We start from the raw sequence: 27632 nt of genomic DNA on the forward strand, positions 1-27632 counted from the left end.
GTTTGTTTAAACGGGCTAATCTCAGAAACTACTGGTTCGAATTGAAAAATTCTTTTTGTGTTGAATAGACCATTTAGTGAGGAAGGCTTTAGGCTATATAACATCACATTGCAACTATTAGGAGCGAAGAAATAATGGAGTATGTGAAAAAGTCGCGGAAAGTTATTCATCCTTGAGGGCTTTAATGATGTCCAAAATAATAGTTATTTTGGACATCAATGTATCCACGCGGACGAAGTCGCGGGCACAGCTAGTATAGAGATAAGACGGGAGTCGTTTAATAATTTTATGAGAACCAATCCATAATACTTACATCAGTTGAGCATAGTAGCAAGGTCAATTACCAGCTAATATTTCACATCACAAAATTACGAGTGTGGCCACTTGAATAATTCATTCATTCATTCATTCAAAATTACAACTAACTTTTCACGCGAGCATCCGATTATGCCAGTCACGGTCCTAGCAACCCTGCTTAATGAGGCTAGCGATCTCAATCCGCTGACGTCAAACAAATATGGCTCTTAAAGTCAGTAACACAAAGTTCACACAATGTGATGTTAAGCCGTTAGTGTGACATCTTTGCTATGTGAGGAACTAAAATACGGTGAGGTACAAAGGTAAAGTTATATCTTTAAAGATTTTTGTTTGTTTGTAATATCTTTATTGTACATACGAAAGAACACAAAATTACATTAAATTTGTAAGACAAAATATACAAATGTAGACTTATCACATTAATAAATGTCTTCCAGTCAACCATTACATAATTAAGAGGATATCTACCTGAATACGGCAGTAGTTAACCCCTGTTTAGAATGACTATGTTACTCTTCTTTTTTGCTACATAGTTCTTTGCCCTTGCTGTTTTATGCTACATGTCTGACCGTCAAATGCATTCTAGATTAGCGTCACAAGTGGCGAGATTCAATAAATTGTTCAGAAAGTGACGACAGTGAATGTGGCTGAATGTAGTAAACAATGTTGATCTTGACTGCAGAGCTGGAAGCTTTTTTTCTCTATGCATACTCACGTAGTTCTAAATTATGTATTGAGTAATTAGCCTTCGCCTAGGAATTTTCAGAAAAAGTAGCCCATGGTAGGCCTCGGATAACTTTATTCATACCAAAATTTCATCAAAGTCCAACTGTTTAGACGCGAAAGCGCAACAGACAGAAAACATAACCTTTCGCGTTTTAATATGTACATTATATTGTATGTAAGAATGTTTGAAGACATGTTATTAACACCCTCACTTAAGTGGGATAAGGTCAAGGAGAATGTCAAGTTAACGACGCGTTACTTAGGATGTGGAACGACCTTTTTTGACTTACTTATAAGTTGTCAACATATTCCACCTGACCAGCAACAGAGCAAGTCTTGTCATAAACGTCAAAAATTATGTTTATTTTTTTTCGAGTTCGAAACATACATGTAAATTATAGAGTCTTAATAAATTACGAGAATTATCTTTTTACATACATAAAATCTCGCTTATTTCCCGAATGGCTAGGCAGAGATCTTTTTAAAGATCGATTATTAAATTCCCACATTATATAGCGTAGATTAAATTGCCCACAATTAAAGGCTCTTCTTAAAAAAAATGTAATCTTTACAAGAAACAAGACAACATCACAGCCAATAACACCCTTCCTTTTGCGCAAAGAATAAACTCTAGCGTTGGAAGGATTATTGACATAGGTAGTCGTTTAATCTAGTCGTTATGGTCTCAGCACTAACCGATATCGCATAATCCAATCGACTGAGCTAAACGGACCGGGTATTAAGAGATAATTGGATGATGAAGAGAAAATAGGACATGAAGAGCAAAGTTTATAAGTCAGAAAAAATTTAAATAATTGTCATACTACTTGCATCACCCGAGGCAACAACTTTCCAACAGAGAGCCTTAAGAAATAGAACCTTTATTTACACTTCTACATAAACTTGTTCTTAACAATCTTCGCTCCGTAATCTTCGAACTGTTTTTTGAACACCCATATCTTTCCCGAATCAGGCAGTCCTGCAAACACTGCGCCACCAAGCCAGGGTAAAGCATAGGCTTCTCCCGACGTAACTACATTAACGGGCCTATGAATCATCTCCTCTGCCTCAATTCCCAACCTCTCTGGCAATCCACTTATCATAGACATTCCGCCACAGGGTATAATAGCATCAAACAATTCTACTCTCAAATCAGCATCGCATTTCATAGCTGCTGTTATCACGGCTTCATGTAATGGAATGATGTTTGTTTTCTGACCCATAACTAATTCTGGCTGAAAAAACATTTCACCAGTCATAAATACTTCTTGACTCACTTCCAATATGTTACCATCAGGTAGAGTGTATTCTCTTTTATAATCTTTTCTTGACATGGCACAATCAGGGGTTATATATATAAGTTTCTGTATATCTTCCACTATCTCCATTGTTTTCATACCAAAATCGTAATCTCTATCACGAAATGACTCTTTGAGGTGTTTCAAAACATCACCACCGGCGAAATTAGTCATCATGTGTGCATATCTGGTTAAAGGTGAAAATCATTAATATCTATTTTTTCTTACTACAGAAACATAAATGGAAAAGGAAAAAAATATCAGATTAATTAAGTAGAATGGAGACCGGATTAGGCAGTCTACTTTGAAGTCTATTTATTCTACGCTAATCCAGACTTCCATAAGTACCTACTTTATATAAATTTTATAAAAAGAGAAAAGATTTGTATTTTAACGAATAACATCTGGACCGATTTTCACGAAATCTGACACAGATACAGAACAGACCAGGATCTTCAGGACTTAACCGTTGGCTACTTTTTCTGGAACTTCCAATGGAAGCGAACCAACTATATCACTTCATAGTATAAAACAAAGTCGCTATTTTAGTCTGTTTGTCTGTATGCTTAAATCTTTAAAATTACGCAACGGATTTTGATGCGGTTTTTTGTAACATTTAGAGTGATTCAAGAGGAAGGTTTTTATGTATAATAACATTTATAATTTTGCACCCGTGCGAAGCCGGGGCGGGTCGCTAGTTTTTTAATAAATTAAAACGTTATCTCAAATACATTAATATCATCATCTAAAATTATTATCGGCACCTGATGACGCCACCTTCATAGACGGGCGTAATATCAACGGTATCGTGTCCCAAGTCCACACACAACCCGGTTGTGAATCCAGAAGCATACAGGGCCATCACCGGTTGTGGTTGAATGCATAATGCTGGAGTATTCAGCGTCTCGAAGAAGACTTCGCAACATTTAATTCTGTAGAGTAAAAAATACAATTTGAACATAGACAATGTAAATGCGCCATGTTGTTCCCGGCACAAATAGAAAAAAGAATAGGACCACTTCATCCCTCTCCCATGGATGTCGTAAAAGGCGACTAAGGGGTAGGCTTATAAACTTGGGATTCTTCTTTTCGGCGATGGGCTAGCAACCTATCACTATTTGAATCTCAATTCTATCTTAAAGCCAAATAGCTGAACGTGTCCTGTCAGTCTTTTCAAGACTGTTGGCTCTGTCTACCCCGCATGGGATATAGACGTGATTATATGTTTGTATGCACAATGTAAACCAAATTATCTTTGTTTCTTTTAATATTATTCAGTTTTGGCAAGAATTTGGCGAATAAGATACATTTTCACATCCAGTTTTTTATGTTCAGCAAAATCTCGCCTCTTTCCGTGAGGTGTAGACTTTATCTTTCCACTTGCCAAGATCCTTGCATATTTTTTTTAGCTTCAACTATATTCAACCACTCTCTTCATACAAGGTCGACTTATTATCTTATTTTTTGTCCTGCTCTGTTGCCAAAACATCCTCGATCTTGTCGATGGTAACATACCACCTTCAACACTTTTACATTATGAAATTGGTACACTTTTCTATTTGGCACGAAGAATTTTTCGATATTGTGACGTAAGTCTTCCATTTAGCCACATAATGTTAAAAACATACAAACATGTGGTCACGTCATTATCCCTTGCGGGACAGACATAGCCAACAGTCTTGAAAATACTGAAAGGCCACGTTCAGCTGTGTGGCTTCATTATGTAATCGAGATTCAAATCGTGACAGGTCGCCAGCCCATCGCCTACAAGAGGAGTCTCAAGTTTCACAACCCTATCCCTTAGTCATCTTTCACGACAGCCATAGCAAAGATATGGAGTGGTTCTATTCCGAAAGTGGCGGAGACCACACGGCACTAAGGATATACAATTGACAATATCCTCGCATACCTACCCCTCCGGGAAAGAGTCGTTATTTAATGTATGTATGTATGTATCCTCGGATAATAGACAAAATTCCACCTAGACTTGCAACAATAAAGTATTGATCGAGAAGATACGACAAGAGATTATAGATTCATTGCATGCATTATGCATCCTATCACCACGAGGCAAACTCATCAACCTTTAAAATTGTCCTACATCGTTGCTTTTCATTCTTTCCGCTTCCATACATTACATGCTTACTTAAATAATTCACATGAAACGAACTAAAATATATGTACCATCAAGTCTGTCTCCCATTGGGGTAGGCAGAGACTTTTGTATTTCCATATGTTAAAAGGGTTAAGGTTGTCCAGTTTATATATCAGCGAGCATAAAAAAAATAATTGAGAATAATAATTTTGCTAAATGTATGCGTTACATATTTGTATATATACAAATACATTTAAAAAACAATTGATCGAAAATGTGACCAAACGTGTAACGCTAAAATTGGGAAATATTTAACAGAATTACTCAAAGCAAATTTGTTTATTGAAAATCATTTTATACAAATTGAATTTGTACTTTAATTTACGAAAAACGAGTGCTATTTACACAGTTTACGCTTTTAGTGTTTCACGACGGATATATCTATACTAATATTATAAAGCTGAAGAGTTTGTTTGTTTGAACGCGCTAATCTCAGGAACTACTGGTACGAATTAAAAAAATATTTTTGCTTTAAATAGACCATTCATCCAGAAAGGCTTAAGGCAATATAACGTCACGCTGCAACTATAAGGACCAAAGAAATAATAGATTATGTGAAAAAAACGGGCAAAATTATTCATCCTTGAGGGCTTCAATGATGGCCAAAATAACTATTCCACGCGGACGAAGTCGCGGGCACAGCTAGTCCATTTAATTTGGGTTGTTGATAATGAAATGTTAAAATAATGGCACGTTATTCATTAAAATAAATTTCTTTGATTTCGTGGATATTGTTGTAAGGCTGTTGGATGTTAGATGTTGTATTTTTTCTGTAATAATATTGTATTTGATATGAAATAACACAAAGACCACGATTATTATTTTTTTATTTTGTTTCACTATTAAAGCTTTTAATTCATTCATTTTATTATTCATGCGGATATAGATAAACATATAGGACCCGGACTAATAAAAGAAAACTACGTACCTTCAAATGTTTCGTACTTGCGTGAAAAGAGTGAAGTGAAAGCAATATGCGCCTACGCGTAGCAAGTAGAAAGACGTAGATCTTTACCTACCCTTCGGTACGTGATATATTAAAAAAAAAACTAATATTGTTTCTTTTTTGCGAAACACATATAAAACTATTCTTCATTCATGTAGATACGTCAGTCCAAATTTTCTTTCTAAATATTCGTACAAATTGGCATTGATCCCTGAAATATGGGTCAATCTCGTGATAGTTGTTACCCTGGTCACGTCGCCAGAGAGTGAGATTTATTATTCAGGTGATCGAATCGATTACACATCATAATTCATATCGTGTTCCCTTTGGGTCAGCGCGGGAAATAAAAAGAAAAGCAATCTTAAATCATTGAAGAATGATAGATGAGTGTTTACATTTTCAGATGTAAGAAAACAATAGTCATACATACATACATATAATTACGTCTATATCCCTTGTGGAGTAGACAGAGCCAACATTCTTGAATAGACTGATAATCCACCTTCAGCTGCATGGATTTATGATAGAATTGCCTTTTTTACCGATAAAATTACACGTTAACAACAAATAAACTATAAAGTTTAAGACCAAATCACACAGTCAGTCCAGTCATCAAAAGGTTTTAACTATTTCAGAATAGTTTACCGAAACCTATATGTACGTAAAATTTTTGCGTCATTCCCGTAGGTGCAAATTAAAAATAACATCTTTCTGTTTGGCACTATCTCTGCAAGCTCATCGATTAAGAGCAGTCTCTTGACTTGACCTTACGCCAGGAGATAACTTGACCAAAATACGTTCATCTAGTCCTTGCCTTTCCAAAGTTCCCTTATACAAATTTTAAAATTAAAAAACAAAAATCTTTTGCTATTAAGTTTCAGGATTCTGAAAACACATACATACATACATACATAAAACCACAGCCTCTTTTCCGGAGGGTTACGCAAAGACTACATCTTTCCACTTGCCAACGTAACCTACCTGCATATATCTTTCGCTCACATTACAAAATTGAACATATCTCACTTCTCTTTCATAGAAGTATTGACATTACAGCAGAGTATGACCCCCCGGTCTTCCGGAGCCACCTTCAGCTCTCTATACAGCACGTGATGCCACACCCTCTCCATATTGTCCCAGTGGACTATACGACCGTTGACAACTGGGCTGTTGAGCTCGTAATCCTCGATCCTCGCAATTGCTTCATCGCCGATGAAAACGTCGTAAGGTTCTTTGCCGTAGCTGCCCTGGAGAAAGATACATACATACATACATATGATCACGTCTTTATCCCTTACGGGGTAGACAGAGCCAACAGTCTTGAAAATACTGATAGGCCACGTTCAGCTGTTTGGCTTAATGATAGAATTGAGATTCAAATAGTGACGGGTTGCTAGCCCATCCCCTAAAAGAAGAATCCCAAGTTTATAAGCCTGAAGAAAGATAATTAATAGAAAAATATATACTTACATGGAACAAATGACACACATTTTGGTAAATCCCATCTCGGCCATGTACTAATGACTATTGCGATGACGATATATTTATAAACATATAAAATGTTAATAATGTACATATGTAAAATTATTTTATCTCGATGTTTCACTTATATTGTGTATAATGTTTGATAAAATAATTTAATTAATATAAAACTAGTAAGTATGCACCTCTTGACAAAACTTTAAAGTCATAGTTGTTAATGAAACTTCAAAATTCACTTAAGAAACGAGTTCAAGAGCCTAGAAATGGAGTTCTACATTCAACCATTACACTCTCTGAAAACTTCGCGCTCTTCAACGAATTACTTACTCTGTGTTAACGTTTAAATTTAATCATAAATCTTTTTAAAATTGGCAATTCACAAAAAAAAAATATTTTGTTAATAAAATAAATTAATCAGAACAATGTATTCTTACGTCCACATTCCTATTCGAAGTTTGAATAGTTGTGACGTTGACGTTGTTGAAGAAAATGCTGCAGTGCAGTTTGTTGCCGCTTCTTCTGCACTGACGCTTTGGAAGCGGCGGTTAACTTAGTTTTAAGTAATTCATTTGACTTCAACGAATGTTGGGAAACCAAAAGATATGATAATGATTAAGCGATATGAAGTACCCATAATAATGAATAACAATTTTGAATTTGAATTAAGTTATCTCGTACAAAGTTACCTCGTAATAATGTTCAAGTTCAAGGAGTTTTATCAATCCAGTAACAGCCGAAGTTCTGAGTTCCAGCATTCATGTGATTTGGCATAATTTATAAGAACGACTTATGATCTCATCTTTATTGGACTTATACGCACTTTTCTTTAGGGTGAAACTTCAGAGTTTGGAAATTTCCTGTACTAAGGTACCTATCGATTCAAATAAGCATCTGCCATTAAATAATATCACCAGCTTTCCATATCTATAGGAATTCGTGAAAGGTGCTTAATATGAATAATGCCTAGGCCAATAATATATTCGGCTGAGGAAAGTACGCCTTTTATGAAGAACTGACGACCTTGCAATAAGAGATATATGAATTTAAATGTAGCGAAACACAACTGACCGGGCCTTTCAAACTTCTCGAGACTGTTAGCTCTGTCTACGCCGCAAGGAATAAAGACGTGTTGTATGTACTTACATAGCTACATAGCTATTACATAAGTATGTATGTAAAGTAAGTTGCAAAATAAATATTTATTTATATACATACTTATGTAATATATACGACTCCTATATATTACATAAGTGTGTATGTAAAGAAAGTTGCAAAATAAATAGATGGTGTCACTACCTACCTACCTCCAGGACAGAAGCATTATTTTATGTTTGTTCAATTATAAAAAAATATGTATCTTTTTGTACAAACCATCAAATACTTTGGTCTCCCGACAACAGTTCTAAACATAGAAACAGGGTGATTATCACACGCAAAGCCAGCTTTCAGCATATAGCTACCATTGTCAATTATCACTACTGGCTTTTCGAATACCATTTCGATGTTGTTATTACTGGTATTTATTGAATTTTCCAATTCCTGTGTACAAATTCCACAGTGTAGATATTTTTGGTAATGACAGTGACAATTTGACATGAATTGAAATGTATCATTTCTGTTTATTATATATCAAATTTTATATTTTCAATTCACGAAAAAGTATCAAATACACGGGTAGAGAATAAATAATTGACGTGGCAGAAGTTCTAAGCTATATGTCTTAGGGAGACTTTCCTACGACTCAAGTCTTATTGGGCCGGTTTTATAATGCCGCCGGCGAGACGCGCCGTTGAGCAGCGCGTTCAAACCGCCCGCTTGACCGGCGGAGCGCTATGAAACAAGTATCGCATTTCGTTGCAAAGCGATGTACAAGCGATTTTGCAGCGCTGGTGGCGGCGCGCGTTACAACCGGCGCGTTTGAGCTGCGTTACCTACTATGAAATGATACTATCTAGCGTAATTGTGACCGCGCGTTGATTAAGCGCATACGCAAAGTTTTTATTCATCTTATTTTATTAGTATCATCATTAATCATAATTATAATCTTACTAACGAATTACTGGTTAAGTCTCTCATTTAGCCCTGTTTTAATCGCTTGCTTCTAAATTTTATGAGGGTCGCATACTAAACCATTTGACCTTATGGTCACTGTCTCGCATCTCTCGTAACCCAATCTACCTAGGTGGCAGAAGCGGCAGTGGCAGTTATCTATACTAATATTATACAGCTGAAGTGTTTGTTTGTTTGAACGCGCTAATCTCAGGAACTACTGGTTCGAATTGAAAAATTGTTTTTGTGTTTAATAGACCAATTATCGAGGTTTCAGGCTATTTATTATCACGCTGCAACTATTAGGAGTAAAGAAATCACGGAAAATGAGAAAAAAAAACGATAAATATTATTCCTCCTTGAGGGTTTTAATGATGCCCAAAATAACTATTCCACGCGGACGAAGTCGCGGGCACAGCTATTAGTAAATAAAATCGCTTTATACTTATAATAAACTTTAATCACTCGAACAAGGATCACAACATAACAACCTTAACTTGATGAATCACAAATATTTAAAAGATTTCAAATCTTTGTGTCATCTAAGATAGTTCAAGCTTCAAAAGAATTTATAAGCGACCTTTTCGTCTCCACAGTCTTGGTATTCCTCGCTTGTCAACCAAAATCCTTTCATTGTGTCAATACAGGCCATCATAGATCCACCAGCCCACACCGACAGAGACCTATTTGGTATACCATCAACTTTTGCTTCAACTCCTGAAAGAATATATTTTGATATTATTGAGTTATTCATCCTACATCTTTGCCCGAAATAGAGACCTGACCTTTATGAGTAATTCTTGTTTTCATAGTAAGCACATTATAATAATATCATTCAAAGAAATAAGTGATCGATAGCTTTCAACATGTCTTAAGAGGTATTCTTGCTTCCGAATACATCTTATATAGATACATAAACATAAAACATCAGTCAGTCACAGAGCCATCAGTCTTCAAAAGACTAAAAGGCCACATTCAGCTGTTCAGCTTAATGATAGAATTGAGATTCAAATAGTGACAACCCGTCGCTTAAAAGAGGAATCCCAAGTATATAAGCATTTTCATTAGTCGCCTTTTACGACATCCATGGGAAAGAGATGGTCCTATACTTTTTATATTGGTGTCGTGAATCACATTGTCTTTTACATTCATTTTTGTATAACTATATTAAATTTTTATTAGAAATATCACTGATTTTTATGAATTCGCATACAGACAGAATAGACCTACATAAGTAACAAAGGCTAATTTTTTTCCAGAAAATTTCCACGATTCTAAAGCCCGGCGCAGAAGCTACTATTCTATAAAATAAAAGTATGACACTACCCAGCCAACACATAAGCCAGATAATAGCGAAAATATACCGCAATAAGCAGTGTCAAGCTTTATTAATTATGTATTACAGCTGATGTTATGGCTTAATTTTGAATAAGAGAGTTCTTAAATTAAAATAATGTTGTAAGCTTACTAAATTCTGCATAAAGTTCGCGGTATTTTTTCAAGCTGAATAATAATCAAGAGTAGTATCTGCTAAACAAGCGATATTCAAATAAAAGTAATTGAAACAGCTATTATCTGCACATTAGCTGAAATTTTTGCATTGACCTGTATAACATTTTAAAGAAAAGCAGTTAAACAGCAAAACGCTGAATATTAGACGAAATACTTTCTTTAAGCTGTTTAGTGTACGAAATGGTACTAATTTATTCAGATGCTGAATAATTTAGATATTTTCTTCTTTTTACAGCTAACTTCTGCAAAATTGAAAATAAACTCCTTGTTTTACCAAACTTATAGCGCTGTTAGCATACAATTGTCTTTATGTTAAACTTAAAACAATATCAGTTACAAATGTGGGTATCTTAAGCAGCAAATAACTGATTAGTTGAAGATATCGTATGTTTCTATCCAGATATTTCACCATTTTGTGACAAAATCAACAATATGCCTCCTCAGAAAAATAATAACAAAAGAGTAAATGATTCATGGAAAAAAAAAAGAGAACGGGAGGAACAAGAAGAAAATGTTCACGAGAGTATGTAAAGATAAAAAATAGTATCTGTACAGTAATAGAAAAGAGTTTAACATCTGATACAAATGGGCCCGGGCCAAGTGCGACCAACAAAGTTGAAGAGGGTTCTGTACACGATGATTATGTATCACCATCAGGATTAGTGATTCAAACACATAGACTAGGTCCAACTTTAGGTGCAGATAACGACAATACATACATATGTGTGTGAACGCGCCGCTTTATTTTACTGTTCCTATCCCTTTTCATTCCGCACAATACGATAGTGACAGCATATGTGGTTTCTTCGGAGCTCGACAACACACGACGGCTTACGAATGGAGCCATAGAACATTTCAATTCAAATTTGAAAAATAGTGATTGAAGAAAAAATATGGCCGCAAATTGACCGCTCCGCTCATATAGTAAAAATAATAAAATTGCGCATCTTAGAAACAAGAAGAACCCTGGCCAGGGCCCAAGAAGCCAAAATATAAGAAATTAAGGTACGTGTTGTGCGTTTACATTCCCGCTTCCCGCTTCTTCCTTTCACAATATTCACTCTACCAAAAATCCAGCGACCTACATAATTGTTTTTCCGCTATCCCATTTTGTGGTCCATTACGAGCCGCATAAAACCCGCTTCAAACCCGCTTCATGCGTATTGTTATTGACGAGATTTGTTTAAAACCGCGATTTTCTGTAGAAAATCATAACCGCATTGCGCCGACATTCGGCCGGCTTCTGTGTAGAATCTACCTACACAATTAAATAAAAACGTCCGCTCAGAGTACTCTCACACCGCTCACCGCTTATTTTGAATAAGATTTTGGTATTAAGTGTTTTATTTCGTTAAAATACCTCTATCCGCCATCTTTTACCATGGAATCTAAACTCAAGTTGTTACAAGAGAAAAATAAGGTTCGCTTTGAACGTCTTACTAAATTATACGAGGTAGGCAAACATTTGTCGCCATCTACTACCGAATTGCGCTCGATTGAGACTTTTATGTCCGATAGTCAAACTGTAGACATATTGCGTAATGATTTCATGCAAACTTTGGATGAAATTAACCTATTACACATGGAATTAGATCCCAAATTCCAACCAAGTTATAAGTCACTTTCATCATTTGAAGATATTTATGCTCGTGTTGTAAGGTTCCGTGTAAATCTAAAAGGTAAATCCGTTTCTTCGAGTGCAGTTCCGCAAACAACGAATAAGGCTCCCTTCAAACTAGCTCCGCTTAATATTCCTAGCTTTGACGGAAAAATTGAAAATTGGCCCGTTTTCTATGAATCTTTTAAAGCTAATATACATTGTAATCCAGATTTAACAGATTCTCATAGAATTCAATATTTAGTTGGAAGGCTCACCGGAAATGCATTAAAAATTATAGCAGGCGTGATTCCTTCTGGCGAAAACTATAAGTCCATTTGGGACAGTTTGACAAAGAAATATCAGGATAAGAGAGCCCTAGGTTCGTATTATGTTTCTACGTTGCTTAATATTAAAGCCGCTTCAAATAACTCGGTCGCATTAAATAATTTCATAGATACATTTGACGCTGCTACCGCTGCACTAAATCAATTAAAAATAGAAGATACTTTTGATTTCATTTTATTTAATTTAGCATTCCGCAAATTAGATTCAAGTACCGCTCAGGCGTTTGAAATGACTGCTAGAGATAAAATGATTCCGAGTTATTCAGATTTAGTTGAATTCATTAAAAGTCAAGTAAAAATATTAGATCGCACTACTAATAATAATAATTCATTCAACCGCATTAATCAAAATAACAATGCTACTATTAATAATTCAAACCGCTCCCGCCATACAGTCCATTCGTTCGTAACCCGCAATAATAATAATATCGACAACCGCTCTGTATGTTCAATGTGTAATACGTCTGAACACTTTCAGCTTTATACTTGCCCCGCATTTAAATCTTTGTCACCGAAAAATCGCCTTGAATTTATTAAATCGAAAGTAGGGTGTGTAAACTGCCTTAGCTTGACACATTCCGTGTCAAAATGTAATTCGAAGTATAAATGTAGACAATGTGGAAAAAGTCATCATTCTTTGTTGCATTTAGATTCATCCTCAAATAAAAACTCACCTTCTGCGTCATTTCGAGATTCGTTCACTAGGACAACCATACAAGACAGCGCTGCTTCGGCTGAAACTGGTACAGAGAATTGCGCCTCCACCTCCGCGGCATCAATGCCCGTTATTAGCAAAGATCGCGAGCACGTATCGCTCTGCGCTCGCTCACCTGACCTAACGAATGTTCTTCCCTGTACCACGTTAACTTGTCATAACCGATCTGAAGTGCTTCTTTCTACCGCCAGTATTTACGCGTATAATAATGATAAGAATATAAAAGAAACTGTTCGATGTCTTATTGATAATGCTTCACAGAACAATTTGATTACTCTAAACTGTTGCAAAAAACTTAATTTGAAAATTATTCCGCTGTCAAATTCGACTTTAAAGGGTGTTGGTTTGACTTCCCGGCCTGTTATAGGGTATGCTAATTTCACGATTTCTGCAAAAAATAATAAACAAACATTTAACTTAACCGCATTAGTCATAGATTGTATTACCGATCGTCTTCCTATAGATTATATTGACACATCTATTGTTAGGCATCTGGTAAACATACCGCTTGCAGATCCATTCTGGCATATTCCTGGTGAAATCGAAATTGTCCTAGGAGCAAAGTTATTCCCATTCTTACTTCTTAGTGGAAAAGTCATTGCACCGCCAGCTCCGCCCGCTATTGAAACTGTTTTTGGATTTGTTTTCATGGGTGACGCCGCTGCTAATACCGCTTCGTCAGTCATTGGCGATATAACCGCAATTCCATCTTCATCTTCCGCTTCATTTCTTACTTCTTTTGAAAAAAGTATAGATGCCTCTCTTTCTAAATTCTGGGAATTAGAGGAAGTTCCTGTGAATAAATTTCTTAGTCGTACTGATGAAGAATGTGAACAAATATACTCTTCTACAGTCTCTCGCGACTCATCTGGTCGCTATTGCACCGTGTTACCATTTGCTAAGGATCCCAGTAGCTTAGGGAACTCGTACACTGTTGCTCATCGCCGTTTATTGGCACTGGAACGCAGACTTAGCGACACAGATTTACGTGTGAGCTATAACGCCGCTATCATGGATTACATAAATAACAAATACTTAGATCCAGTGTTACCATCGGACGAGTCTGATGGAGGTTATATAATTCCTCACCACCCAGTTGTCAGATTGGACAAACAGACTACTAAAGTCAGGGTTGTTTTGGACGCGAGTGCTCAATGTCATAATGGTGTATCTCTCAATGATATTTTACACACTGGACCTAATCTTCAAGCTGATTTATTTTTATTATTACTTAATTTTCGTTTATTTCCAGTAGCTTTAACTGCAGATATAAGGCAGATGTATCTTCAGATACTTGTAACTGAGGAACATCAAAAATATCAAAAAATACTCTTTCGATTTGACCCTTCTGAACCGATTCGTATGTTCAAGTTCAACAGAGTGACGTTTGGACTTAGGTCCAGCCCATTTGTTGCAATGCGCACAGTACGTCAACTTTGTAATGATGAACGTTCTAATTTTCCTGTAGCAGCAGCTATAGCTGAAAAGGAGCTCTATATGGATGATTTAGCTAGTTCAATTTTAAATGAATCAGATGCTGTCGAAGCTTCCACGCAGTTGATTAAAATGTTTAAATCAGGTGGTTTTGATTTAGTTAAATGGTCGAGTAACTCTAAAATGGTACTTGATAATATTCCGCTACCGCTAAGACTTTCACAACAAGTAGAATTTGATAAATCCGCTTCTCTTAAAATATTAGGGCTGGAATGGCAGCCGGAGAGTGACACATTTGTTTTTAAAATAAATAACGATGATCGCTCTTGTACCAAACGTTCTATACTTTCTTCAATCGCCCGCTTATGGGACGTGTTAGGTTTTGCCGCGCCTGTAATTGTTTATGCTAAACTTCTAATTAAAGAACTTTGGCTTCAGAAGGTTGGATGGGATGAAGCACCTCCGACAAATATATCCGCTATGTTTATTAAATTTAGAGAACAATTGCCACTTCTTGCTAATTTAAAAATTCCGCGCCATCTGGCTGTAGCTCAGGGTTCTAAGGTTAATATAGTTGCTTTCGCTGACGCTAGTATGAAAGCGTATGGCTGTGTTGTTTTCTTACATGTTACCGATCCTACTGGTAACATATGTGTCCGCTTGGTTTGTGCAAAGTCAAAGGTTGCGCCAGTCAAAGTAGTTTCACTTGCCCGCTTGGAGCTCTGTGCTGCCGTCATAATGTCCAAGCTAACCAAATTGGTCTACGATACTTATTCAGCGCGCACGCCTATAGATAATGTTTATGCTTTTTCAGACTCAAAAATAGCTCTTTCGTGGATTCATTCATCTCCACATCGGTGGAATATTTTTGTCAGCAATCGTGTTGCCAAATGTCACGAGAATCTAGAGCCTAAAAACTTCTACCACGTCGCCGGAGTTCAGAATCCCGCAGACTGTCTGTCGAGAGGTTTATTACCTGAACAATTACTCACGCACAAATTATGGTGGAACGGTCCTGAATGGTTAATTACGCCTGTACCTCAGTGGCCGATAGAATCTTTTCAGCCTGAAAAATGTGAAGACTTGCCAGAATTTAACAGTAAAACGCTTGTAGCAACCGCTTCTCGTGGTGTAGAACTGTCTCCTCTTTGTTCTCTATCGTGCAAAGTTTCTTCATGGAATAAACTGTTAAGAATAATTGTATATATTTTACGCTTTGTAAGATTATTGCCCCGCTCTAAAAGGTTAGAGACCTCTCATATAATTACCGCTGAAAACTATTTGCTTCGATCAGTTCAAATCGCTCATTTTACACATGTCATAAATGATTTGAAAAAGGGTAATATACCTTCCGCCCCGCTTAATAAATTAGACTTATTTATATCGGAAGATAAATTAATCAGAATAGGAGGTCGATTAGCTAATTCAAACTTACCGTTTGAAGCGAAACATCCTATTTTACTTCCTAAACATGATAATGTTACTTACTTGATTATAGACTATTTTCACCGCGTACATTGTCATACTGGTGCCGCTCTTCTTAGCTCTTTGATTCGCCAAAAATATTGGATAATATCATCTCGATCTGTTATACGGCAACGAGTACATAATTGTAATTTTTGTTTTAAAAATTCTCCTTCGCATCCAACTCCTAAGATGGCGAATTTACCCGCATTTCGTGTTCAAGAGACAAAAGCTTTCGTTCATACTGGCGTGGATTACGCTGGGCCTATTAACATCACTATTTGTAGACGTCGTGGTCAGCGAAGTCAAAAGGCATATATTTGCCTATTTATTTGTTTAGTGACGAAAGCAGTTCATATTGAACTTGCCTCAGATTTATCTTCTATTACATTTCTTTCTGCGTTTAAGAGATTTATATCCCGTAGGGGTCCAGTTTCTCATCTATATTCCGATAATGGAACTAATTTCGTTGGCGCTAAGTCTCATTTGAATGAGCTTTATAATTTTTTACTTTCTTCAGATTATAATGATTTACTCTCAAGCGAGCTTGTAAATCGCCGCATAGAATGGCATATGTCTCCTCCCCGCGCTCCGCATTTTGGAGGAATTTGGGAGTCAAATATAAAAAGTTTGAAGACTCATTTGTACCGCATTATTGGCAATCAACTACTTACATATGAAGAGCTTTTAACAGTATTAACACAGATTGAAACAATAATGAATTCACGACCACTCTGCGTATTACAGGAAGAACCGCATCTTGAGTCTTTAACTCCCGCGCACTTTATTATGGCTTCTCCACTACAGTACTTGCCACTTACACCTGTTTCTTCTACGCCGCTAGTTACACGTAAATCGCTTCTCGATCAAATGATTCGCTCATATTGGAAAAGATGGCATTTAGAGTACTTGAATAATTTACAGGTTCGTCAGAAATGGTTGAAAGATGTAACGAACGTCAAAATTGGTACTGTAGTGTTGATACATGAAGATAATGTTCCCCCATTACGATGGCCATTGGGAATCATTGAAAAGACTTATCCAGGTGCAGACGGTACTGTGAGAGTAGCGTTAGTTAAAACTCAAAATGGTTTTCTTAAAAGACCAATCGTTAAATTAAGTCCATTGCCGTCGCAATAACAATACCGCATTTTCTTAATAATTTCTTATTTTATGAATGTTATTATATTATTTTTTCCGCTTTAGTTAATATTAAAATCCACTACTATTTACGCTACTCTATGAGTGATTTCCTTTTATTTTTCTTTTGAGAAAGCGATGTTTCTCAAGGCGCCGGAGGATGAACGCGCCGCTTTATTTTACTGTTCCTATCCCTTTTCATTCCGCACAATACGATAGTGACAGCATATGTGGTTTCTTCGGAGCTCGACAACACACGACGGCTTACGAATGGAGCCATAGAACATTTCAATTCAAATTTGAAAAATAGTGATTGAAGAAAAAATATGGCCGCAAATTGACCGCTCCGCTCATATAGTAAAAATAATAAAATTGCGCATCTTAGAAACAAGAAGAACCCTGGCCAGGGCCCAAGAAGCCAAAATATAAGAAATTAAGGTACGTGTTGTGCGTTTACATTCCCGCTTCCCGCTTCTTCCTTTCACAATATTCACTCTACCAAAAATCCAGCGACCTACATAATTGTTTTTCCGCTATCCCAGTGTGAAAGATATTAAAAAAGAGATTTAAATGGAAATATAATTAGGTGCTCTTGGGTGTATTTTGTAACAAGCGCGAAACTTTTGGTTGCAACTACCTACAATTTTAGTTGGTAATATAAACAATTGTCTAACTTAATATTACGCAATGCGTCATTCATAGTAGTACTATAAATACTATAAATACCTACATTAGTATAGGTCCCATCACCCTCAAATATTCATGGATTTATTTTCTATAAAAAAGCACCCTAAAAAGCTGAATAAAAGTATACTGTTTTATGTAATTTAAGACCTTTTGCTGATAAATATATAATTATTGTACTTTAAACCAAATAATTTCTGGATATGTAGTAGTATGTGAACTATTATGCAAAAATAAGCAAAATAATCACTGATATAAACACTTTAATTCAAATTGGCCTTCCGCCATTAACTAACGTTCGACATAAACCTATTTTTATAAATCCTCAACATTTATCTTATGAAACACTTTGTTTAGTGAGTAGGAAACATTATCAGGTATACAAAATTTGATTCTCATTACTTGCTGGGACTGAAATTTGATAAAAAGTAAAGATCATTTAATTTAAATATTATTTCACATTTGTTTACCTTTTAAAATATAGCTTTATCTTGAGGCGCTCAAAAAATGTATAATGATCATGTTGATAATTCACAGTAAAGTGCCATGCGTTTATATAATTCACCTTAAACTTACTTAAAATGTATGAAATCATTTACGCTATTTTATATCGGCGACCATTTACAATATTTTGAACTAAGCGACACAAATTTATCCCGTCACAATAAAAAATACTTTTTACTTGAATAATTTCTTTGTAAAACTACTCCAAAGATCGGAATTTCGTATATCATTTGAATATCTGAACTCACAAATTAACAACTGCATAAAAGATGTATAATTTCTGGACTAAAGAAAAATCAGAATTTATGCAGAAGATATTCAGTGTGTCGTACATTTATTCAGCTGCTATGTGGCTATTAATCAACTGTTAACCAAATTGAAGCAAGATATTTTGTGCCCAAATTGCTTGAATATCACCTGTATAAGCGCTTACACAGAAGTTATACAATACTTTATCCAGCTTAAAGTTAAAAGATTGCTTTTACGCAAAATTTATACAGCTATACTGTGTTGGCTGGGTATGTTATAGTATGACCTTATGTTATATAAGTAGAGTTAAAAAGGTAAAAGAACCAATATAATTTAACGAAGTTTAGGCAAATCAAAAATTGTGAAAACAAGAAATGACGTGACCTGGAAGTGAAATTTTAGCCCGCATTTCAGCTTTCAGTCTGCCGCACAAGCCCGGGAACATTGTTGATCCGCCGGAAACTACTATATTATTAAAGAACAATGGCCTGAAAGATAATAGATTATTAGAACATATATTTATATTATGGAGTAGTGTGGTTCCCGGCACCAATAAAAAAAAAGAATATGACCACTCAACCTCGTTCCCATGAATGTCGTAAAAGGCGACTAAGGGATAGTCTTATAAAATTGGGATTCTTATTTTAGGCGATGGGCTAGCAACCTGTCACTATTCGAATCTCAATTCTATTATAAAGCCATACAGCTGAATGTGGCGTATCAGTCTTTTAAAGACTGTTGGCTCTGTCTACCCCCAAGGGATATAGACGTGATTATATGTATATGTATGTAGAACATAATACGTATTCATTGTAGGATCATCCATTCTCATCTCATTCATCATGGTCAAGTCAATATTATGTACCTATTTAATAAAATGTAAAAGATTTTAAAAATTGATATTATTGTGATAACAAATTACCTACGTATCATATCTAATTGCAGATGTCCCTTAATTATTGACTAAATATATTTAAATGGATCGCCCATAACATTTTAAAGTACAAAAAACTTATTTGCGAGACTGGCCTTTTTTTACAGGATATTTTTAATGGGATTCTGATAATCCCCTCAAGTCAGATAAGCGAAAAACATTTTCTGTACTGTTTTCTGTTAAAACACCGAACAAATTTCACTGAATTTTATGAGCGGAAAAAAAAGCGTGGGTACGGCCCCTCTTATAGAAAATCTAATGTCTTTGTGTATTTTCTTATTAGAATGCTATTTAAGAAGCTAATAGCAGTGTTGTACAAATCTGAATAAATATAAATATATACGGGACAAATTACACAGATTGAGTTAGCCTCGAAGTAAGTTCGAGACTTGTGTTACGAGATACTAACCCAACGATACTATATTTTATAATAAATACTTATATGGATAAATATCCAAGGCCAATCAGAAAAAGTTCTTTTCACATCATGCCCTGGCAAAGATTCGAACCCGGGACCTCCGGTGTCACAGACAAGCGTACTACCGCTGCGCCACAGAGGCCGTCAAATTACAATTAAACATCTGTATAACAATGTAGACATTAAATACGTACGTAAGGATTTTCGGCAAACCGTACGCTACAGGTAGGAATGCCACTACACAGAGGCAAAAACCACTTTGTCTGTCTAAGACAGAGTATTTATAGTGCACTTGACTTTATTAAAAAGTAGAAAAATGTGTGGCGAAATCTATACGCCACAAGTCGCAAAAATAAAAAATTAAATCACGCGACGCTATCAATCAAAAACAGTGAAAAACCTAAATCGCGCATGCAAAGATTTCACGTATTGGAGCTATATATACAACCTCCGACACAACATCGTCGGAGCCGCGGTTCCCCAGGCATAACACCTAGCCTGGCGGAAGATTTTCCCTTTGGTGGCGGTCGAGCCGAATCATCGCTCTCGCTACAGATACTTAAGTTAAACATGTTAACTGTTACGGCTAATTCGTTCAGAGTAGATCGTAGTAAGTCGTTAAAGAAAACACCGCAGTCTAGTTTGTTACAACGGTTCTTCTACACTTTAACTTCAGAAGCGGAAGTAGTTTTTAATTGTAAGTTACTAGGAGCCGCTTGGGGCTCTGACTCCGTAAATCGAAAAATCCCGTAAATTCTGGATCCCGAGCAGTATTTTATAAGCCTCTCTTGATGCACCTGTACCTAGATCACAAGGAATAAAATTCAAGTCTCTAAAAACCGACTGACCGCTTTGACTTTAGGCTAGTATTATAATATTCAAAAATCCAAATTTCAAAATTATTCATTATTATAGGATACTTCATATCGCTTAATAACTGTCAAATATTTTCGTTTCACAACATTGTTTGACGTCAAATAAATTACTTAAAACTAAGTTTACTGTTTAAGACGTCAGTGCAGAAGAAGCGGTAACAAACTGCACTGCATCATTTGCATTTCTAAATAAATTATAAATGCGAAAGTATGTCTCACGCGTAATCTACTGAACGAATCTTTTTGAAATAATATTAAATATATAAAATTCGTGTATATAAAACTACAGTTCCCGTGAGACCTGTTTTCTTTTATGAGTGGTGATGAACTACACGGGGTACGGCCAACGGTCTACGGGGTAGACTGTTGGCTCTGTCTACCCCGCAAGGGATATAGACGTGACCATATGTATGTATGTGGTGATGAATACGCGCGGGCGATACCGCAGGTGAAAGCCAATGCTAAATACATTTCCAGAATAAATAAATTATATATACATATATTATCTCATTATCTGAGAAAATAAAAAATAATTTGTATATTATACCTGTAATCAACATCACATTTGTTAATGCTGTTGCATATTATGTCAGGAACACTTGGACAATATCTGCCGGCTAAATTTGGTTGGAAGAAAATTTCTGGGCATTGAGTTCGTTCTGGGCCCAACAAGATCTGCTGCCCATCAGGCAATTTAAAGACAGCTTTATCTTCTTTCTTCAATTTTTCAATTTCTAATGCGTAGTCGTGACTTACGTAACACATTTTCGCCTACAAAAGAAAACTTTACTTAAGTACCTACCTTGATAGATTGGATAAAAGTTAGACGACTAGTTCTACGACGTTCTAAGACTAGTTCTAAGACGACTTAGTTAAAGACTAGTTCTACATTCATTCATGTTTTTTAATGTAGACAATGTGCATTCGTCCATGGTTTAGATTTAAAAGATCTATATTTGTTTATTGACGTCCGATGAAAATGCTGCAGTGTAGTTTGGTCCACCGTTTCTTCTAAACATGCGCTTTGGAAGCGGTAGTAGTTATAATTAGATTTAATAAATCATGCCACTTTCCAAGGTCACAGAGTCTATAAAGGCGATAGAAGTACGCAGAAATGAGAAGTGTAAAGACCACTTGCCATTCCTGTGTACTCCTTTAATTAAGGCCGTCCTGGCAAAGGGTCAGGTCAAGAGTACCCGAAACCGCCGAGCTTGCAAGAAGAGAGTTATGAATGTGGATGTAGCGAAGGAAGTATGCAGAGATCGTGGCAAGTGGATAGATGTAGTCTCTCCCTACCTCTCCGGGAAAAAGGCGTGAGTTTATGTATGTATGTATGTCTGTATGTACTTCCTTCGCTTAGTACACATTCATAATTCTTCATGCCACCACGGTAGTTCGTTCTCTTCTGGTTTAAATCCTAGTTACATCCTCAACTATGAAGAGGCCTGGGTACGACTTCAGACCATGATCATGGATCAGGTAATCCAATTATACATACATACATATGGTCACGTCTATATCCCTTGCGGGGTAGACAGAGCCAACAGTCTTGAAAAGACTGAATGGCCACGTTCAGCTATTTGGCTTAATGACAGAATTGAGATTCAAATAGTGACAGGTTGCTAGCCCATCGCCTAAAAAAAGAATCTCAAGTTTGTAACCCTATCCCTTAGTCGCCTTTTACGACATCCATGGGAAAGAGATGGAGTGGTACTATTCTTTTTTTTATTGGTGCCGGGAACCACACGGCATTTATAACTAACCTTAATTTCTTCCACTATGTCCTTCTCAAAGGCCGTTGTCAACTGGTACCCGAGTTTGGTCACCAACTCGCTCAGATACTCAGTAATAGCAGCTCCCGATAGCTCAGTGGATACTATGGCATGTTTCAATGGAAAACCTTCAAATACGGGAGTGGCACAGCAGCAGGAGTAGCCATTGCCCCACACCAAACCTATAAGAATTAATAAGATTGTATTTAGATCTTAATACATTTATACATAAACTAGCACCTCAAAAACATAGACATAATACCTTCCTTCAAAAACTCCCTTTCCAACATTTCAAACAGAAATACGAGTATAATTCCGTCGACAACTTACCGAGATTAGCGCATACAGGCAGAGAGAATAGAGGGACTTTACAAAATGTAGTAATATATATTTACAGTGCCGTGTGGTTCCCGGCACCAATACAAAAATGAATAGGACCACTCCATCCCTTTCCCGTCTTAAACGGCGACTAAGGGATAGGTTTTAAAAACTTGGGATTCTTTTTTAGGCGATGGGCTAGCAACCTGTCACTATGTATTTATATATATTTACAATCACGAGAAGAAGACATTACCTCACACCAAACCTAAATGAATAATTGAGATTTTATTTAGATATAAATACATACATATAATCTCAAAAAAGAAACAGGGTTTCGCGATTATCCCAGTCTGTGACACCGGAGGTCCCGAGTTCGAATCCCGGGCAGGGCATGATGAGAAACGAACTTTCGCTGTGTGGCTTGTGGATGTTTATTTATATAAGTATTTATTATAAAATATAGTATCATTGAGTTAGTATCTCGTTACACACGTTTCAAACTTACTTCGAGACTTACTCAATCTATGTAATCTGTCCCGTATATATTTAACCATCAAAAACATCCTGTAAAAAAACCCAAATCTCGCAGCTCAGTCTTTCTACCTTATAAAGTTGTGAGATCTATGTAATAGCCGGTTAATCTATTTAGTCTCTACTTAAAGGACATTCTGCCTTAAGTTATTACATAAGTTATTATCATGCCAATATTAAAAATATTTTGCGTTTTAAACAAATAGATCGACTTGGAAATCGCATGATTTGATGAAAACAAAATGACTGAACTACATATGAAGCAAAATACTGTATGAACGAACGCACGCCGGCAATAGTTTATGAACTGATATCGGATGCGTACAAAGTTATTTACAAAACAAGCGTATTGTGTTAGCAGAAGAAATCGATTATGTGAGACAAAAATAAAGCCATGCCTATTGTTCTTGAGACTTTAGAAATGATGAATTGTCGTACATACATACATATGAATCACGTCTTATCCCTTGCGGGTTAGACAGAGCTTTAAAAGACCGATAGGTGAAGTTCTGCTGCTTGCTGTTTGGCTTAATGATAGAGTTCAGATCCAAATATAAATATACATAGCAATATACATAGCCTAAAAGAAGAATCTCAAATTTATAAGGATATCCTTTAGTCGCCTTATACAGGAAAGAGATGGAGTAGTCCTATCCTTTCTTTTATTGGTGCCAGGAACCACACAGCATGTCTTGCAACTTATGACTTGATTTTTATGGTCGTTACTGTCAACTATTATGACGATACATTTACCAGTAATTAGCAATTATATATTCGAACAATATTTCGAATTCTATGGTTCAGCAAGAGGTCGATGTTTCATTGAATTCTAACCTACATGGCTTTTGGTATTTCATTGATAGGCATACCTGATGTCCTCCCGCTGGCGAAAAGCGACAAAATCGGCGCTTTTGCTATATACAGACCTTTAATTGCGAATACTTCGAACAGTATTTCCGCCATTTTCTTCCTGAAAATGTCATGTACAAGTTTATTGATTGGATGTTCTAAAAAGCTTATAAAAATACAAATTGTATAATATAAATAGAAATTGAGTTAGCCTTGAAGCAAATTCGAAACTTGTGGTATGAGTTACTAACTCAACGATACTGTGTATATTTTATAATAAATACTTATAAAATATGGTACCCGGCCAGGGCATGATGAGAAACGAATTTTCTCGTTCTCGAAAGATAATTAGTTATTTTATTTATCAATATTAATATTTATTATAAAATATAGTATCGTTGAGTTAGTATCTCATAACACAAGTTTTAAACTTACGATGCTAACTCCATCTGTGTAATTTGTCCCTTCTATATATATACTATATACATATCTTGACATCTTCTTATGTGAACCAAAAAGGAAAAGAAAGGGGAGCCTCGGGGAAGCATCGCTATTTTCATTTCACACATCCCCAGAATAGGGAAAATGTATCCCATAAAAGCAAAAAACAAAAATGTCTTAAGCCCTCTCAGCCCTTCGGGTATCAATGACAATATATACGGTTATACCCCATTAGAATCCTTTGTTCTTCAAACGAATAAACATCCTATGACCCCTCTGCTGCCAAAAGTCTGTAGTGGATTTATATTCGTATAGTTTGCATAATCGACTTAGTTGGGTAACAAAACTATTTTTGATGGCCTGCGCATTGGATGGAGTCCCAACTATTGGATAAACCAAGAGGGTGAAGTTCAAAAATTTGGCATTATACATACATACATAAAATCATGTATCTTAAGTTACATGTTATTTATGCACACGCCATACCGCTCCAAAATTCATATCTCCTCTCATGGGTCTACTGGAAGAGATTTCTTTTGAAATAAGTAGCACCTTTGTACTATAATAACTGTATTGAATGCTCCTGTATATAATTTTGTGTACATAAATTAATAAAAAATAAATAAATAAAATCACGCCTCTTTCCCGGAGGGGTAGGCAGAGACTACTTCTTTCCACTTGCCACAATCTCTGCACACTTTCTTCGCTTCATCCACATTCATAACTCTCTTCATGGCATTATTTTTGTATCGTTTAATTCTTGGTAACATAAGTAGGTCTTGACGTTTCCTCTTCCTTTGAAATTTGAATCCATTATCTCATCACATTAAAATAAAAGCCATCCATCAGGCCACGGAGAAAGTTTGGGCATTCCGGAAATACAAAAAAAAAAACAAAATATATACATATATTCGCTTTAATTCTGGATTTTCCTATATATTTTGGTTGACTGGAAGAAATCCCGATTGAGATAAGTCCGCCATTGTACATAATTCTTCTAAATCCAATGACTGTTTTCTCTTTTTTGTTAATTTTTTTTTATGTGCACAAAAAGAGTTTAGAAACAAACAATCAAATATATTTTTACAAAACACGATATAAAGCTAGTTTCTTTCTACCCTTAAAACATTGTTGTACAACACGTTCAGCTGTTTGGCTTAATAATATAATTGAGATTCAAATAGAGACAGGTTCGCCTAAAAGAAGAATCCCAAGTTTATAAGCCTATCCCTCAGTCGCCTTTTGCGACATCCATGGGAACGAGGCGGTGTGATCCTATTCTTTTTTCATTGGTGCCGGGAACCACACGGCAAAATCAATAAATAAATCTTACTTTTCCTTAATATTCGACATAGGATTCACAGCATGGACCAGTCTTGATTGTTCGGGAGGTATATGCAACTGTGAATAAAAGATGTGGTGCCACAGCTTCTCCATGTCATCCCAATTTGTGACTCTCCCCTCTTCTATGGGGTAATGGAGGTTTAAGATTCCTCTGTTCCGCACGGCGTTGTCCCCAAAATAAATCATTTGGTCTCCATCCACGATACCGGAATGACGGAATCTGTAATTTAGAAGGGAAGATGGAAAGAAAATTTTAAACCCAATGTTTTGCGGCGTGGTTAAAAATAATGAGAAACTGGCACATTCAAATAACCGCGGATGTATGACCATCATCTTATATAGATCGCGGAAAAATCGTCTGACAGTTGACATGCTTGAAGAGAGGTGAACATGATTGACGCTACAGCTGTTTGCTGTACAGACAGAACATGTTTGTTGTATAGTAGATGATGAGATGAGATACGAGAGCGTATAATTCCTTCCCAGGTATGGTCCACCCCGTACAATAAAAGACGTAAACTTACCTCCCAATAAGAGTACGAGTGACACATCTTGGAAACGACTCCCCAGCAAACCCAGCCTTGGTATTCTGAGTACCCACGTGGATAACAACGCTTGCCTCCTCAAACGGCATGACTAGACCAACTAGATTTACAAAGAACCCTCTAGTCTCATTTCATTACTAGCTGTTACCCGCGACTTCGTCCGCGAATTTTTCCGCGTAAACTTATTTGCAACCAAACTCATGCCTTGAGTCCATTCAAATGACGATAACTTTTTTTTAGTGAACCGATTTTGATGGAACAAACTTTAAATGTTCTTCTGAGTTAAAACAAAGTAATTGGTGAAAGTTTCAAGTAAATCGGTTCAGTACTATCGGAGATAAGCGTGATCATACATACAGACAGACAGACAAGAAATAAAAAAATATATATTTTTGCATACTATTATTCATTCTAAGTGTCCCTCTATCCATTCAAGCCAAAAATACTAAATGTACAGACAAAATATTTTTACTGTTTTATTATATGTATAGATTACGAGGACGCCCGACGCGACGACTAAAAATCGGCTGTCTGTGAAGTCGGTTTACTGACGATAGTTGAACGTGACAACGTATTAAGAAAATACTGATGGAATGCTAGAATTTTTCAAAAGAAAATTTTAATTTCATTTGTTTAATAGATTTTTATATGGAGAAGGAGGTATACGCTGCCAAACGCGAAGGCTGATTGTGCCTCTTTGTCGCTCGTTCCGCGCTCTCGCTTGCACTTCAAGCCTTACAGGGAACGCCTCAGAGCGAGGTAACGCCTCATGAGTCATGTTTTTCGTGCGTGCAGCCGGCTCAATCGAATTATAAGACGTTGTCACGTCAAAAATCGAATTATCTAACTATCTATCGTGGGTTAGGTTAGGAATAACCCCGTTTCGGCGAGAATTTCGAAAAATCCTTTCTTAGTGCACCCAAAAGGAACCTAAATGCCTAAATTACAAGTCTATAGACCCAGCGGTCTGAGTTGTGCGTTG

The 27632-nt window shown here is 36.2% G+C and overlaps 3 protein-coding genes across 3 annotated transcripts in view; 1 reads left to right on the plus strand and 2 right to left on the minus strand.

Moving 5' to 3' along the window:
- LOC106133812 (dipeptidase 1) overlaps positions 1–27632 on the plus strand; it is a 122905-nt gene that overhangs the window by 57570 nt on the left and 37703 nt on the right. The gene's annotated exons all lie outside the window — the stretch shown is intronic.
- On the minus strand, positions 1938–8422 carry LOC106133880 (uncharacterized). Its single transcript, XM_013333734.2, has 4 exons — positions 8297–8422; positions 6470–6690; positions 3107–3274; positions 1938–2529 (listed from the first exon to the last, which is right to left on the minus strand). The coding sequence occupies exons 1-4, from the start codon at positions 8420–8422 to the stop codon at positions 1938–1940; spliced, it is 1107 nt and encodes a 368-aa protein (XP_013189188.2).
- Positions 9534–26739, minus strand: LOC132903947 (uncharacterized). Its single transcript, XM_060953612.1, has 7 exons — positions 26630–26739; positions 26095–26325; positions 24341–24441; positions 22611–22801; positions 21395–21618; positions 19005–19108; positions 9534–9691 (listed from the first exon to the last, which is right to left on the minus strand). Exons 1-7 carry the CDS (start codon positions 26737–26739, stop codon positions 9534–9536), a joined length of 1119 nt encoding a protein of 372 aa, XP_060809595.1.

This window comes from Amyelois transitella, chromosome Z (genome assembly GCF_032362555.1).
Source record: "Amyelois transitella isolate CPQ chromosome Z, ilAmyTran1.1, whole genome shotgun sequence".
NCBI lineage: Eukaryota > Metazoa > Arthropoda > Insecta > Lepidoptera > Pyralidae > Amyelois > Amyelois transitella.

What these genes read in the sequence shown, in the direction of transcription:
- LOC106133880 (XM_013333734.2), bottom strand. Translation starts at nt 8,422, where the DNA reads ATGGTATTCGAAAAGCCAGTAGTGATAATTGACAATGGTAGCTATATG. An exon ending in AATACTTCTATGAAAGAGAA is followed by an intron (nt 3,275 to 6,469) that starts GTGAGATATGTT and finishes TTTACTCTACAG; the next exon opens with AATTAAATGTTGCGAAGTCT. An exon ending in TATGAAGGTGGCGTCATCAG is followed by an intron (nt 2,530 to 3,106) that starts GTGCCGATAATA and finishes ACCTTTAACCAG; the next exon opens with ATATGCACACATGATGACTA.
- LOC132903947 (XM_060953612.1), bottom strand. Translation starts at nt 26,739, where the DNA reads ATGCCGTTTGAGGAGGCAAGCGTTGTTATCCACGTGGGTACTCAGAAT. An exon ending in ATGTCGAATATTAAGGAAAA is followed by an intron (nt 24,442 to 26,094) that starts GTAAGATTTATT and finishes TGACATTTTCAG; the next exon opens with GAAGAAAATGGCGGAAATAC. An exon ending in CGCCAGCGGGAGGACATCAG is followed by an intron (nt 22,802 to 24,340) that starts GTATGCCTATCA and finishes TAATTCTTATAG; the next exon opens with GTTTGGTGTGGGGCAATGGC.